At 36.8% G+C, this 15,254-nt stretch overlaps 1 protein-coding gene across 9 annotated transcripts in view; it reads left to right on the top strand.

Annotated features, from left to right (window-relative positions):
* PCDH9 (protocadherin 9) overlaps window positions 1-15,254 on the top strand; it is a 929,325-nt gene that overhangs the window by 692,416 nt on the left and 221,655 nt on the right. Inside the window, exon 5 of one of the 9 annotated variants that reach the window (XM_045478633.1) lies at window positions 2,421-2,440. The exons of the other annotated variants lie outside the window; for them this stretch is intronic. Coding sequence (XP_045334589.1) covers window positions 2,421-2,425 — 5 coding nt within the window. The 3' untranslated portion in view covers window positions 2,426-2,440. Of the gene's footprint in view, window positions 1-2,420; window positions 2,441-15,254 lie in introns of those variants that run through there. 9 annotated transcript variants of the gene reach the window in all.

Raw genomic sequence — 15,254 nt, 5'->3', positions numbered from 1 at the left:
TGAACTAAATCTGACTAGTGAGGACAAGATGTCAGACCAGTCTTTAGGGAGTGTGAAGCAAGTAGTAAGACAGAAAAAAGGGAAATATCCCAGTTTGCACAAAGATATCATGTGGTGTTCAAAGTGCAGTGCAAAGCAGAAGAGTGGTAAAGCTGAGTCTGTGCCATGGGGTCTGGGACATCACGTAAAGAGCTTGGGTATTACCCTATATTATCTGGGGGGGGGGGATGTCGGAAGGTAAAAAGTAAATTTTCCCAAATTAATAGAAATTTCAAATCATTCCAAGTGAATGATACTGACTTGGAGTTTTGGGGGAGGGAGAAGAGAATCTGCAAAATCCTGCGATGATCAGAAAATAGAGATCCCATAAAGGAGATAAAGAAGATCATGGACTTTCGGAAGCTAATGTTGAGTGTCGAGAAGAAAGAGCCTATACAATCAATGAACTGAAAAATACCCATTAGCCTTACAGAGGTCAATGATGGCTTTAGTGAAAGTGGTTCCAGTAAACTGTAGTAAGGTGTTGAGTGATGTTAAAGACATGGAAGTGGTTGATGCTCTGAGTGGTTTGCAAGAAAAGGAAGAAAGACTTAAAAAAAATCTTACTCTGGGGGCACCTGGGTGGCTCAGTCAGTTAAGTGTATGACTTCGGCTCGGGTCATGATCCCACGGTTTGTGGGTTCAAGCCCTGCGTCGAGCTCTGTGCTGACAGCTCAGAGCCTGGAGCCTGCTTCCGATTCTGTGTCTCCTTCCCTCTCTGCCCCTCCCCCACTCACACTCTGTCTCTCTCTCAAAAATGAATAACCACTTAAAATAAAAAAAAATTACTATGAACATATCAGACACAAAAATATTTTAGTATGCCTTTATATATAGTAAACATTACATATATAGTTTACTTTAAAGTTTTGTTTCCATTTTATTTAATGGCTTTAGAATCATGTTGAAAATTATACTTCTCCCTGAAGTATAATCTTTTGTCAAATATTTTGCTGAGATGAACCTTTCACACTCCCTAGAGAGAATCTTACTCCACTCCAAACCTGTAATGGACTTTATCCCATATATGATGGTTAATTTTATATGTCAAGTTATCTGCATCACAGTACTCAGATATTTGATCAAACTTTATTCTAGATATTATCGTGAAGATATTTTTACATGAGATTAATATTTAAGCCAGCAGACTTTGAGTAAAGCAGATTATTCACTGTAATTGTGGTGAGCCTTGTCTAATCACTTAAAGGCCTTTATAGAAAAAAGGTGATCTGGGGCACTTGCGTTGCTCAATCAGTTAAGCATCGGATTTTTTATCTCAGCTCAGGTCTTGATCTCAGGGTCTTGAAGTCAAGCCTCAGGTTGGACTCTGTGCTGTGTGTGAAGCTTACTTAAAAAAAAAAATTACATTAAAACAAAAAGTGGCCTTCCCAGTGAAGAGGGAATTCTGTCAGCAGAGTTCCCTTAGACTCAGACTTGAACTCTTCCCTGGGTCTCCAGCTCACCAACAACATACTCTGCAGATCTTGCACTTGACAGATTCTACAGTTATATAAACCAATTCCTTATACTAAATCTCATTCTCTCTCTCTCTCTCTCTCTCTCTCTCTCTCTCTCTCTCTCTCTCACACACACACACACACACACACACACACAAACAGACCCTATTAGTTATGTTTCTCTAGAGAACCCTAATGTCCTATAAGAGGTGAATATTGAAGGTCTAGGAAATATAATTTGGTAAAAGGTTCCATTCTGGCAAGAATAATTTCTCTGAACTTTCTAACTGTGGACAGTGTTTTCTGAGCATTTGTATAAATGAAAGTATTAAATTATTACCTTCCGGTGATATATGCTTTTTGTAGATGTTTCCCCCACTCCTAATTGCTTTCCATATTCATATTTTAATTGTTACCCTATTACCTTTCATTCTGTCTCTGTGAATAATATGCAGAAACAAAGAGCACAAAGCCCTAATTAATGAAAATATAAGTGAAACATTTGTATTGTCTGAACATCATTAGCACGGAAGACTTTTTAAGAGTATTCTTGTCACTGAATTAGACAACCAAGGTAACTCTAATGAGACGTATAAAAAAATATTTTACCTTCTTTTATTCCTGTATTGCATTTTTGGTTTTCTAGTGGTCTTGTCAAATAGAAAAGCACACTAGTTTTTCCACAGGGAGAATTCACAATGATTTACTTGGAGGGTCTTTTTAGTATTTAATGAAAATTTTACTGGGTAGCTTTTAATAGGAAGTTGTGAAAAAAAGTTCCCCTCACTTTGGTCACTGAATACCCAAAGCCTAGAGGACTTCCTGTTCAGTGACTAAGTTATTCAGTGACCAAATGTGCCCTGGATAAAAGATTTATTTTAATTAGAATAACTGTTTGAATGACTTCTGTGTTAATCTTTACAGAGTAAACACTAAAGACTTTTCAATAGTCTGCAAGGCTCTACATAATCTGGCCGCTGGCTCTCTCCTTGACCTCATCTCCCCACACATCTCCCTTATTTCTCTCAACGTCAGCACGACAGGCTTCCGTTTATTCTGCAGACCTGCAAGGCTAATCTGCCTGGAATGTTCTTCACCCAGGTATCTTCAAACTCCTTCGCTTCTCTGAGGTTACCTGTTTAAATGTCACATGCTCAGTGGATCTTTTACGCTACATGAAATGTCAACCGATCCTATCCATCTTACCTCTTTATTATGTATATCGAAAAACTGTCTGCTAATTATATAATTAATTAATTAAATAGTTAATATGGACACCGTAGATAGGTTTTGGGTTCATTCCAGTCCAGATCCTGTATCTCCAAGAGCGATGGCAGTGCTCAGCCCTCGCGGAACATAATGCATCATTAGCTGACTAATGAGCCATGAAGACTCAAGGGTGCTCATAACCAGGGTGCTCACGATCACTGTGTGCAATGCAACTGGTGGTTCTCATCTAGGCAGATAATTAGAAATACCTGACCGCACTCCCAAGACTCCCACGAAACACATGCCAGATAGCTATATATTATTTCCATCCTTCATCTCCATCGTTTCTAAAGTTGAGGCCTGTTCCTCAGAACAATAGTGTGGAGAGCTAAAGAAACTAATTCCTTTAGAGCTGCAATTTTAATAAGCTTATGTTGCACCCCCAAAATACTCCAAAAAGATGTGTCAGAGTTTTTAACTACTAACATTCAGCAGCAGAAGCCACGTAGATAATAGGAAGATGAGGCTTCCTTTTGAGTCTTATCTTTCCATCACGGACAGGTAAGGATTGAGTGTGATAACACATGGGAAGAATTTAGAAGGCCATAAAACAAGAGCACAACGAAATTTTTCTAAAAACCAGACAAATAAGTTTATTTTTATGTTGAACGAAATGGTGCTAAATGATTAAACTTATTCCTAGTATTAATTGATATGTTGGTTCAGGGGGCACCTGGGTGGCTCAGTCGGTTAAGCGTCCGACTCCGGCTCAGGTCATGATCTCGCAGTTCGTGAGTTCAAGCCCTGATTTGGGGTCTGTGCTGACAGCTCCCGAGCCTGGAGCCTGCCTCAGATCTGTGTCTCCCTCTCTTTCTCCGTCCCTCCCCGCCCCCACACACACTCTAGCTCTCAAAAATAAATAAACATTAAAATATATATATTTTGGTTTAGGTACATCCTTCCTTGCACAAAAGGAAGAAAGGCACTGGGAAAGGCAAGGCAAGGCACAGAAGAAAGGATTGTAGATGAGGAGACAGAAGACCTTTGTTGGAGGCTCAGCTACCCCGATCCCTAAGGCTTATGACCTTGAATAAGTCACCTGGTAAAATCAAATTGCTTACTATATATAAAATGCCAATAAGACCTTTCCTAAAACTGTATGGGATAGTGAAGATAATCAAATGAAATAATACTTGAAAAATTACTTTCTAAACTTAATGGGCCATACAGATATGTCTGAGTGGTCTGTGCAGATACATACCCTTGTTTGTTAAGATAACATTTGATAACTGATTACCTCATTTCACTGATATTATTACAAATGTAGTTAGGATTCTTTACAAAAGCACTTTACAGTGGCCATTTTGGAGTTATACTTTGAAATTTCTTCTGGGAACTAGCATCATATTCCTGGAAGGAATTGTTCCTTCATACTACTGTTCCAACACTGTGATTATGATGAAGCTGCCAATGATGGTGTCACTGACTCTTGGAAAGTTGGAGGGAAGGTACGCAAGCAGTGTCAATCAGAGCCCTTCCTAAACACGGTGTTTAAATTAGAAGAGAATTATCTAGAATCCACTGGTAACCATAAAATCTGCTTTGCAGAGCTTTTCACCTCTTACGTTCTGAATCAATCCAGTTTGGTATGAAATTCTGGCAGATCATAAGTTAAAATGATACTTTAGAAACAAAGTGGCATAAAATTGTATTTGGGATTATTCCAGCTGTTGTTCTTCTCATGTCTGGTTCATTTAGTGGAGGGCTGGGCAGGAAAAGTTGTATGTATAGCTAGGAGCTTGTTATTCTTAGAGTTTCCACAAGAACATCTGTGATAATAGTATCGTGTTTTGGACTTAAAGGGGTTGCAAAAATATTCAATGTGTATGTCTGTGTGTGTGTGTGTGTGTGTGTGTGTGTGTGTGTGTGTGTGTGTTTGCTTAAAGGGACCATCTTATTCTATGTGTAACTCAGGGCCTAGTGGTGAGATGCTGCACAAGAAACCAGGTATATCAAGAAAATGTTTCCCTCTTGCTAACAATTTTTAATGTCCCCTCTATACAGTTTATCATTTCTACTGTTACTAAATATCGAAGTGGCCATATTCTGGTTTTTCAATATTGCATGTTCTGAAAAATATCATTTAAATATTATTCTGTTACGATCTTTCACTAATCAGAATGCCAAAAAAAATTAGTGGATCTCTGGTTTGGTGTCCATTTATACCATGTATACATAAACAAAGAGCTTTGGATCAGAGGACTCAATAGTACTTTTTTATTACAGAGATATTTTATCCTTTGGGGGCCAGGTGTTTTTTTATATAATAAATTGAGAAAAACAAAAAGGTGAGCCACTGTCTTATACTAAAATATGCCTGCCATGTATTAATAACTATAGCTTTTGTCACACTTCACAAGAGCTATTTTTGAATTTGTTACGAATTTCAGAATCTCTGACAACAAGATTATGCTGCCAATATTCATAAAGGTACTAGAAAGACTGTCAGCCTTGATGTATGCTGCATTCATTAGACAGTTGCAGTGAGTCCAGAGTAGAATAACTCTTGTAGGAATGGGTGCAGCTAAGGCCAATGTAAAGAGAAAGTGTGTATAAGAGACAAAGGAAAGGAAACGTAATAAAATTTTAATGAAGACATCCTTTAAAAGTATCTATTCATCTTTATAAAACTAGAGTTTTCATATTTTCCTGACTTTTCTCCAAAAATTACCCTGACTCTTCTGAATTATATAGTTGTATCTAAATGACATCCTAGAGTTGGGACCAGCTGAATTTCCAATTTTGAATTCATCTGGTTCATTCTTTGAGGTTGAAATATCAACATGCATCAATGAAAATAGCATTTCTTACAGCAAGAGGAAGGAAAACTAGTGAATCCCAACAACATGTATATTCTGTCATGGTAACCATTCCATGGTGTTATTTTTGGTTATATTTCAAATTGGCTAATTGGATGGATTTCCATCCTCCATAAATGTGTGGCCCATACAGAGCTCCAGAAGTCAACCAATTGCACTAAAATTGGGTTTGATTAAATAAAATAAATTTTGGTAATTTTTGCTTTTTTTTTTGGTTTTTCTTTTTGCAACTTTATATTTGGTTTCATTTTAACCAAAATACGTTGTTAGATTATATAATCAAATTAATAAAGTTGTTGGACAGCCATGCAAAATACTTGTTGACTTCTCTCTAGGCTTATGCCTCTTAAAGCTAACAGCACAATATTGTGGTTAAATAAGTGCATCGTGCAATGAATAAGTAATGACATTTCGTCTATTTGAATTTAGTGACATGAAGAAAAAGTGCTTAAAAGCAGATGTTTTCATCAGTGAGTGTAAGAATGGGAGATTGGGATATAATGCTTTTAAAGTGAAGTAGATCTTAGAAGTATTTTGATTGTTAAATTTGCAAGAGACTGAAATATAAATGCTTAAACTTTCAATAATTTACTGCTGTTTCTTAATTGTAATACACCGATACTTGCTCTACATGGGAAAATACGTGAAACAGGTTTAGAAGAGTTTTCAGAAAAATTCTTCCTTTCTGGTGTAACTTCAATATGGTATAGTTTACTTGGCTTTATGACCATGTATTAGTTTCCTCTTCAATTTTATTTTAGAGAGAGAGAGAGAAGCGAGTGGGGGAGAGGGGCAGAGAGAGAGAGAATCTTAAGCAGGCTCCATGCTCACTGTGGAGCCTAATGCAGGGCTGGATCTCACAACCCTGGGATCATGACCTTAGCCAAAGCCAAGAGTGGGACACTCAACTGACTGAGCACCCAGGCACCGCTTTATGACGATGTATTTTTTTAAGTTAATGATTTTATTTCTTTTTTAATTTTTTAATGTTTACTTTTGAGAGAGACAGATAGAGAGAGAGTGGGGGAGGGGTAGAGAGAGAGGGAGACACAGATCAGAAGCAGGCTTCAGGCTCTGAACTGTCAGCACAGAGCCCAGCGTGGGGCTCGAAATCATGAACTGTGAGATTATGAGCTGAAGTTGGATGCTTAACCAACTGAGCCTTCCGGGCATCCCCAAAATCAATGATTTTAAAATAAGACTTTCTACTTCAGTTTTGCTTCTAAGTGAGGCATATGGGGCCCATGACATTAACAGTTAAAACTGGTAAACAAAATGTTATAATCACTGGGGACATTAGAACTATTTTTTTTTAAATCACATGGATCCTTTCAATATAATGTATTCTTCTCAATTTCTTAACCATCTTATAGGATATTGATCAAAAATAGTGTTTACTCATCAAAAGTGAAAGATACATACTTACAGCCTCTTCTAGAAGATAAAATTTTTCCTATTTTTAGCAAATGAAATCCAGAATTACTAAATGATTATGTACTTTATAAACTTAATCTATATATTCAGTACTATTTTTTTAAGTTTATTTATTTATTTTTGAGAGAAAGAAAAAGACAGAGTACAAGTGGGGGAGGGGGAGAGAGAGAGGGAGACACAGAATCCAAAGCATGCTCCAAGCTGTCAGCACAGAGCTCAACATGAGGCTCGAACTCACAAACTACAAGATCATGACCTGAGCCAAACTGGGACACTCATCCAACTGAGCCACCCAGGCGCCCCTGTGTATTCAGTACTTTTACTGTTATTGTAACATTTCTTCCAGGAAATAAGCCTAAGTACTTTTCATTACTTTCTTTTTTATATTTGCTTGTGCCTTTCATTTCTTCTTCAGTTATTTAACTACTAGAACCTTTCTATAGAACTTAAAACTTTGAGGTCTATATGGAACTTATAGACTTTTATATAAAACCATTTTAAAAGTATAATATATTTTATTACAGCTCGGAAAATAGTTTATAACTTAATTCCACTTAGTGGCTACCTTATCTTTCATGTTCAACGAAATCATAAAATCATTATGGATATTTCTTTTATTTTCATAGTCTTCACACACTCTTTAAAATATTTTTATTATAAAAATCATAGTTCTTGGGGCGCCTGGGTGGCGCAGTCGGTTAAGCGTCCGACTTCAGCCAGGTCACGATCTCGCGGTCCATGAGTTCGAGCCCCGCGTCAGGCTCTGGGCTGATGGCTCAGAGCCTGGAGCCTGTTTCCGATTCTGTGTCTCCCTCTCTCTCTGCCCCTCCCCCGTTCATGCTCTGTCTCTCTCTGTCCCAAAAATAAATAAACGTTGAAAAAAAAAATCATAGTTCTTTGAAAAAAAAAGAAAAAAATGGTATATAGATGTAAAAAATATAGATAGTTAAAATTTCCATAGCTTCCTCTCTCAGGCTTTAGTCTCGTATATATCTTCAAGATGTATAAATAGATGTAGGTATAAAGGTAAAAGAAATCAATCTTGCCATGTTGTTGGGAAGTCTTTTCTTTTCCTTTGAACAACATATTTCAAAAAAACTTTCACATTCTATTTGTGCTGCTGACTTCAACCACTAAGTTGACTACGTAACACTAGAAACAACTAACATTTTAGGATCTAGCTAAAACAGGATCTTAGGATCCAAAGAACAACGCTATTCATTTAAAAAAAAAAAACCTCTTTCTCAAGGTAATTATTATACTCAAAGGCAAAGGGAATTTGATTATTAATTTATGAGTATCTAAGTAGTTTTGTACTTTCTATTTACTTTTATATATTCTCAATATTTGACCTTAAAAAAAGTATAACCTGTGAGATGTAGAAAGGGGTTCAGTAGTCGTTATGAGAAAATAGAAAAGTGAGTTAAAATTAAAAAAAAAAGGAATAGATTGATAGTCTGGATCATATCCACAATTATCTGGAAACAGCTGGTGCCCTTTCACCATTGCTTCAAGTGGAGGCTCCGGTTTTATGCCTCTCTGCCAGAAATAACATCAGTCCAGAATCCTCGAATGCCAGCAGCACAGAACTGCCAGGGTGTTGGGTGCATGAGGGTACAAGTGGCCTCCTCAGCCTGTGTGAAGATGTGTCACTAAGACCATGGGTAACCTTTTAACTTTTCCATAGACACTTTGAGGTATGCATATCTTTAAGCTACTACATCTTATCTGTAGTTAAACCATTTTCTAAAAACTAAAATTAGTTTTCATGCTGTCACAGTGTATTACACTCTTAAAAAAAGCTTTGATAGCCAAACACTAATAACAGGTAGAAAGAAAAGTGAAAGCCATGGTGAATGGCTACTATGATATGGGGGTGATCAATCAAAGATGAAATGAATCAAATATTTATATATTTGGAACAGAAAAGAACATTACAATTAACTGCTAAGAATGTTGAAAAACATTTAAATTTGTTTCTTCATTTACGACTCATTTTCAGTGTCTTAAATGTTAAAACTCATGAGTCTAATTGTGAAGCTTTTCTAATCCTTATTTGGACAACTGATATGCTGACATATAGGACATGTTTAACCATAGAGATCTCCAACTTATGAAGTAAACACAATATAATACCTTAGGTTGGATGAAACAGAGCAATTAGAGATGTATAGACATTCTCCTCATTTTACAGAGAAAGAAATTGTAACCCAGAGAATTTAAGTTAATGGGAGTCTGTAGCCTAAGTCTCTAAGTTCCTTTTTTGTTATTATTAATTTATAATTACATGATGGAAATCTAACTTAAAATTCCACAGACATGTTGTTTTAATGCTTCACTAATTAGAATGTATAAACAGCATTTAAAATTTTTTTAACGTTTATTCATTTTTTTTGAGAGACCCGAGAGCGAGCTGGGGAGGGGCAGAAGGAGAAGGAGACACAGAATCTGAAGCAGGCTCCAGGCTCCACACTGTCAGCACAGAGCCCAAATCCAGGCTTGAACTCACAAACCATGAGCTCATGACCTGAGGCGAAATCAGCAGCTGAACCCACTGAGCCGCCCAGACACCTCTAAACATCATTTTTAAATGAATACTATTTAAAACCTCAAATGAAAATTTGTTCTCCTTGTTCGTTTGTCCAGAAGCCTTCTTATATTTTACAGGTGTAAGGAATGGACCACCAACCCAAATGAATCTCAAAACATGATCTATATTTCTTAGAAGAGCCGCTAAAATTTAGAGGAGGCTTTTCGTCTTTTACTACACATTCTTGGAGTAAAGAATTTCAAGTGAAGGAAAAAGACTCATACCATAACAAGAAGATTGCTTCTTGAGATGTTCGTAATATACAATCCTTTTATTTTAACCTTATGTCTTGTTGGTAACAGTGCTTTCCACCGCCAGGTTGAAAACAATGATTGTTAATCAGCTCCCCATATATAACTTTTAATGAGTACATCACAGCAATACACTGAGATTAAATGGGGATAAAGACTGTTGTTTTCTTGTACTTGATAGGTATAGAGGGCAGCATCCTCCCAGTCTGAAAATAAATGCAAAAGGGGAGCTATCTGTTATCAGCAAGTTCTCATTTGTCTTTTGTTCTTTAGACCAGAGTTCTTATCACCACCTGAGTCTGATAGAACCAATATTACCAAGAAAGCAGGAGACAAAAGGGATCAAAGACAGGGGACAAAGGAAGCAAAGACAGAAAAAAAAAAAAGGGGGGTTTCAAAAACAAAACAGGGATTTTGTTTTTACCTCCAACACTTTATCATTTAAAGTTATTTTTAAAGTCCTTTTTCTTAAAGCACTCCAGTACTATCACGATAATAAGCATGGGGAAAACAATGGAGGATTAAAAACCACAGAGTTTTTAACATCAAGCATCTAAGAGCCAGGCCTGAAGAAATAGGAGAAAATATTGGTAGAAGTCAGTGAGTTGCACTTAAAGGTAGATAAACACTTCAAAAGAGAAAGAGATTAGTAAAGTATTTCAGAAGGCAGTGTTCTCCCCAGAGTGAGTTCTCAGAATGATAATGATAATGCAACCAACATCAGCAAAGGATTTAGTTGTGCTATAATTGCATAAAATCTCTGATTTGCTCACTATCAGTTTATTTGCTGGTAAGAAGAGAGGGAAAACTGTGTTGGTGATATTAACCAGAATTTTATGGTTTCATTCATCAGCGGGCATATGGAAGTACCAATTGTATTTGGAGGATTCTGCTAATCTAAATAGCATTTATTTTAGCATGTATGGGATACTAGATTGAGGAAAAATAGAGACTTTTTTTCTTTTTCTTGTTGATGTGACAGTTTACTTTTTAAAAAAAAGATACCACAAAGACACTTAATAGATGGCACAAAGATAAGAATCCCCCAAATAGAGATATGACTATGGAACCAATCTACCTCAATTAATAGATATCCAATACTCAAAGCCCTGCGGTAAGAGAGAAGTAAAATGTTACTAAGTCAGCATTAAGTTTTCATCTCATTTGAGGTGGTTTCAGGAGATAAGCCACACACTGTCTAAAAGTAATGAAGTCTGAAAGGTAGGCCATTGGGAATCCTTGTCACAAACACATATCTTCTCATGCTCTGACAGTATTAATAATTTCTTTCCATAGACAAAAGACCTTCAAAACCCTGGGCCATATCAGGAGGAAGTGGGAGAAGCTTAAAAAGAATTTAAAGTTAAAACCTGTACTTGAATTTGAAATTGTAAGCAGAGAAGTTATTGCTTATTAAATTCTGCTAATAGTGATTGACAATAACAAATTATCAGTATAACTTAATTACATTTGTAGGGAGATAAGAGTGTGTGTGTGTGTGTGTGTGTGTGTGTGTGTGCGCGCTCAGGGTATACTTTGTGAATGCATTGTGTGTATATTTATGACTCTTATCATAAAAGTTTTGTTTGGATCATCGAATTCCTGCAAAAGAGAATTTTTTTTTTCTGAAACAAGTAGAGTCCTTTTCCTCCTCCCCCTGCCCATAGTATGGTGATATAAGTTTTTCGTAGTATGCAGTACTATCTTGTGCTTATGTGGTATTGATCTGTATGAGGAGCCTTTTCCTTTATATCTTTGTTCTGTAATGGTGGTATATGTCATATTTTTATGACACAGATATATACTACCTACTCTATAAGACAGATATAAGAAGAAAATGCAAATGAATCGATTTGATCTATCAGATGCTTTTGCAGACAGAAAAAAAAATTTAAACAAACTTCTTATAATAAGAAGAGATTGCATAATATTCAGTTCCAATACAATTTTATTGAGCATTCGAGAGACAATCAGATTTCATTACATCTCAACCAACAGTGTAGTTGTTAGTTTTAGGAACAAATTTGACTCTACCGACGTGCAAACAAAAAGAAAGAGATACAAACCTTTTTGTTGCTCAGAAAACTTCATACAAATGGTAATAAAAGGTAGTTACTTTTTCTCTGAAATAGTTCACTTTAGTGCGATAGGTTCTATTTTCTCAGCTGTCAGTACTATTATTGGCATAAAGACTGGGTGTATAGCTAGAATTTTCCAATTCCCTTAAGTGGGGATTCTGTGTCTGAAGAAATGGTGCATTTCAAGTCCTTTTCAACCTGTCAGTATTTGAGAGTTATTAACTTCAACTTCCTTTCTGCCTTTTGAAATCTGACACTGATTTGTCCCATATTTCCCAGAGGCCTCTATGTGCAATTAGCCATTGGATTCACTGAGTAATTACTTCATTTTTCATGTAAAATGCTCTTGATTTATTATATACTTGGGAGGCAATGGCAGAGATAGGTCAACAGCAGTTAGAGGAGATTAAAGTAGATATTCTATTTAACTGTGGAAGCCATCAATCCCCATAAGTCCGCTAGCGAAGAGCAAGAAGGGTGCCACTCAAAGTTGAACAGTGGTTTTCTAGGTGAATTTGCCACTGCTTTGAAAATCCACTGAGTAATGGGAGGACATTTTTAAAACTCCTACCTTACAAACTTATCTAAGTGAGTAGTGCAATGATACATCACTTAGGATAAATTCAAGAAAAAAATGTTTTTAATTCACAGCAAGAGTTTTACAGCTCTTCTAAACTGTAAATCAGTGCAGTTTTACTGTTTAAAAGGAAAAAAAGGAGGCCATTGTTATACTCTTCCTGCCATCCTCTTAGGAGAATTTTGCTAGCGGTTGCTGTGCTAATGTAATACTTTTCTAAATGGATTTTCCCTGTCTATGGATAGGTTACTCTGACTTAAGTAAATGATACTTTACAGGGTAATACAAAAGGTATGGCTGGCTTAGAATGAAGAAAGGTTGTTTCCTTTTGACTAGGTACTCACGTTTTGTGTGTAGTTTTGTAGTTGATACTGTACAGCTGAAAATTACACTTCACTTGCTTGGGAAAACACATTTCAGCAAGATGCCAGTACTTTGTTTCTGTGTGTACAATTGCACTATCACTAGGAGCTTCCTCAGTAGAGTAGTTTCCTTCTGTGGGGCTGGCATCTGAAGAGAGGATAATTGAGTGACCTTGTATGGCTGGGGAGGAATGCCGGGTCGGAAATGGAAGATTCCCCTGTGAAGGGAACTGCTGAGAGTTTTCACTGCACAAGATAACAAAGCAGGGGTGGATCTTTCAAAAATTATAAAGCCAGCTCCAAAGGCACTGGACTGCCTCTTCCTCTGCCATTTCTGTTTTTATAGTTCTAATTCTAGTCATTGAGAGAAGGTGAAATTGCTGGAAGGAAAAAAAAAAAAAGCTATTCCTTCAGGGTTGTCACCATTTACTTTAACAACATCTTAGTTATTATTGCTGTCATTTAGGGTTTTTTTCCTGTAATCACATCTTCACCCCTCTTACTTTAGAGACTACCTCATAATAACTCACCAATGGAGCTACTGTAATTTGATTCTTTTTAGCATTTATTTAGGGACGCATATGGATATCTTTGAACAATTGATACGTGTATGCATCATTACTGCATTTGATAAGTTATCTCTAATAAATGATCCATTCTTGTCTACTTTCTTTTATTTTCAACTTTTCTTTATTAAAAAAATTTTTTTTAATGTTTATTTATGAGAGAGAGACAAAGTGTGAGTGAGGGTGGGGCAGAAAGAGAGGGAGACACAGAATCCAAAGCAGGCTTCAGGCTCTGAGCTGTCAGCACAGAGCTCGACGCAGGGCTCAAACTCATGAATTGCGAGATCATGACCTGAGCCAAAGTTGGACACTTAACCAACTGAGCCACCCAGGTGCCCCATATCTTCAACTTTCTTATACATTTTGGGCCATCATGTCAAGGGCAAGCAGGTTTCCTTATGTAGGTTTTACCATATGGAACCTCATCAGTCCAAAGGGAACTGAGTCTATGAAATAAGAAGTCCAGAACCCTGGACTTTCTACTGTGGAGTATCAGCACCATGTCCCCACACGTCCCTTAATACGGTCACCTATTTTACATAAATTGAAAGAGAGGGGGCAGAGATGAGTGCAGAGAAAGAGAAACCAATCATCTGTAGGTCAAAGTAGTGGGAAAGATTTATATGTAACATACTAAACGATGAGTTCAGAGAGAGAATTCTATCTTTAATTAAAAGAAATGACAGGACAATATTTGCCAGTCTGGAATTCTCTTTTTAGTAGCTTGAATAAAACAAGGCGGCCGGCTGTGTTCCACCCTGACACTTACGGTAATTTGGGAATGATTACACACGGAAAAATGGACAAAACTAACAACATACGTCTTACATAGTCAGATATTTTCCCCAAGAAGTGTCCAGTGAGAGTGGTGATGTTTTCTGAAAAGCTCCTATAGGGGATTAGTGCTCCTTGTTTTAGCGTCCCAAAACAAAGCCGGCCAAGGACTGAGGAAATCCCAGGAACATTCATAGTCAAATTCCAGAGCCACTGCAAGGCCCGCCTGCTCAAATTTAGCTCAGGCAAGCAGGGAATGGCTCACAGTCTTTTGATGCACCTTTGCTTGCACCAAAAGCAATCATGTAAGTTTATCATTTATAAGTAATCCAAAAGACAGACAAGTTCCCTTATTCACACAGATTTTGTTAAAAAAATTATTCTAACTTTTAAAAAATATGTGACTTTGAGATACTCTTGCTGGGGATGTGTTAAGTGTGTTTTGAGCTTCCATTCATGTGAAATTTGACATTGTTGTTTCAAATATTCATTTCAGGTATTTGTTCCAGATATTAGGTTTCCGACATTCAGAGAAAAACCAGAGTATCAAAAGCATCTTGGATGTTAACTCCCAATGCGATGAGAACTGATCTCTTTCAAAATACTCATAAAATAAGAGGACAAATTATGCCAAAATAAAGAATATTAGTGATTCAGGAGAGGAAGGAGGAGAGAGAGGGAGAGAGATTTCAAAGCATTGCATACATTTAAAAATACACGGAATTTAAGACTATCACGATTTTTAGGCAGTCTAGCTTGGCAACATTTCTGAACTTTGAGCCATACAGATATTCCTCTTCTGGGGAATCTTCATTCTGACAAAATTGTTAATCAAAATATTTGTGCAAGACACAGGGCTCTTATTTTTATCTTTTATTAGCACTACAGGATCACAGTCACTTTACATAACGTTTTTAACTCAGACCTCAGGTGTTCTTTCTTTATGCTTGTTCAGTTCATAATTAAAATAAATAGCATTATCTCTTCTCTAAGGCACTTACAATAGGGAAGCTCCAGTTAGTGGAAGCTTTCTGCCCT

The sequence above is a fragment of the Leopardus geoffroyi genome, chromosome A1, assembly GCF_018350155.1.
Source record: "Leopardus geoffroyi isolate Oge1 chromosome A1, O.geoffroyi_Oge1_pat1.0, whole genome shotgun sequence".
In the NCBI taxonomy this organism is placed as follows: domain Eukaryota; kingdom Metazoa; phylum Chordata; class Mammalia; order Carnivora; family Felidae; genus Leopardus; species Leopardus geoffroyi.
This window is presented reverse-complemented; position numbering and strand designations above follow the sequence as displayed.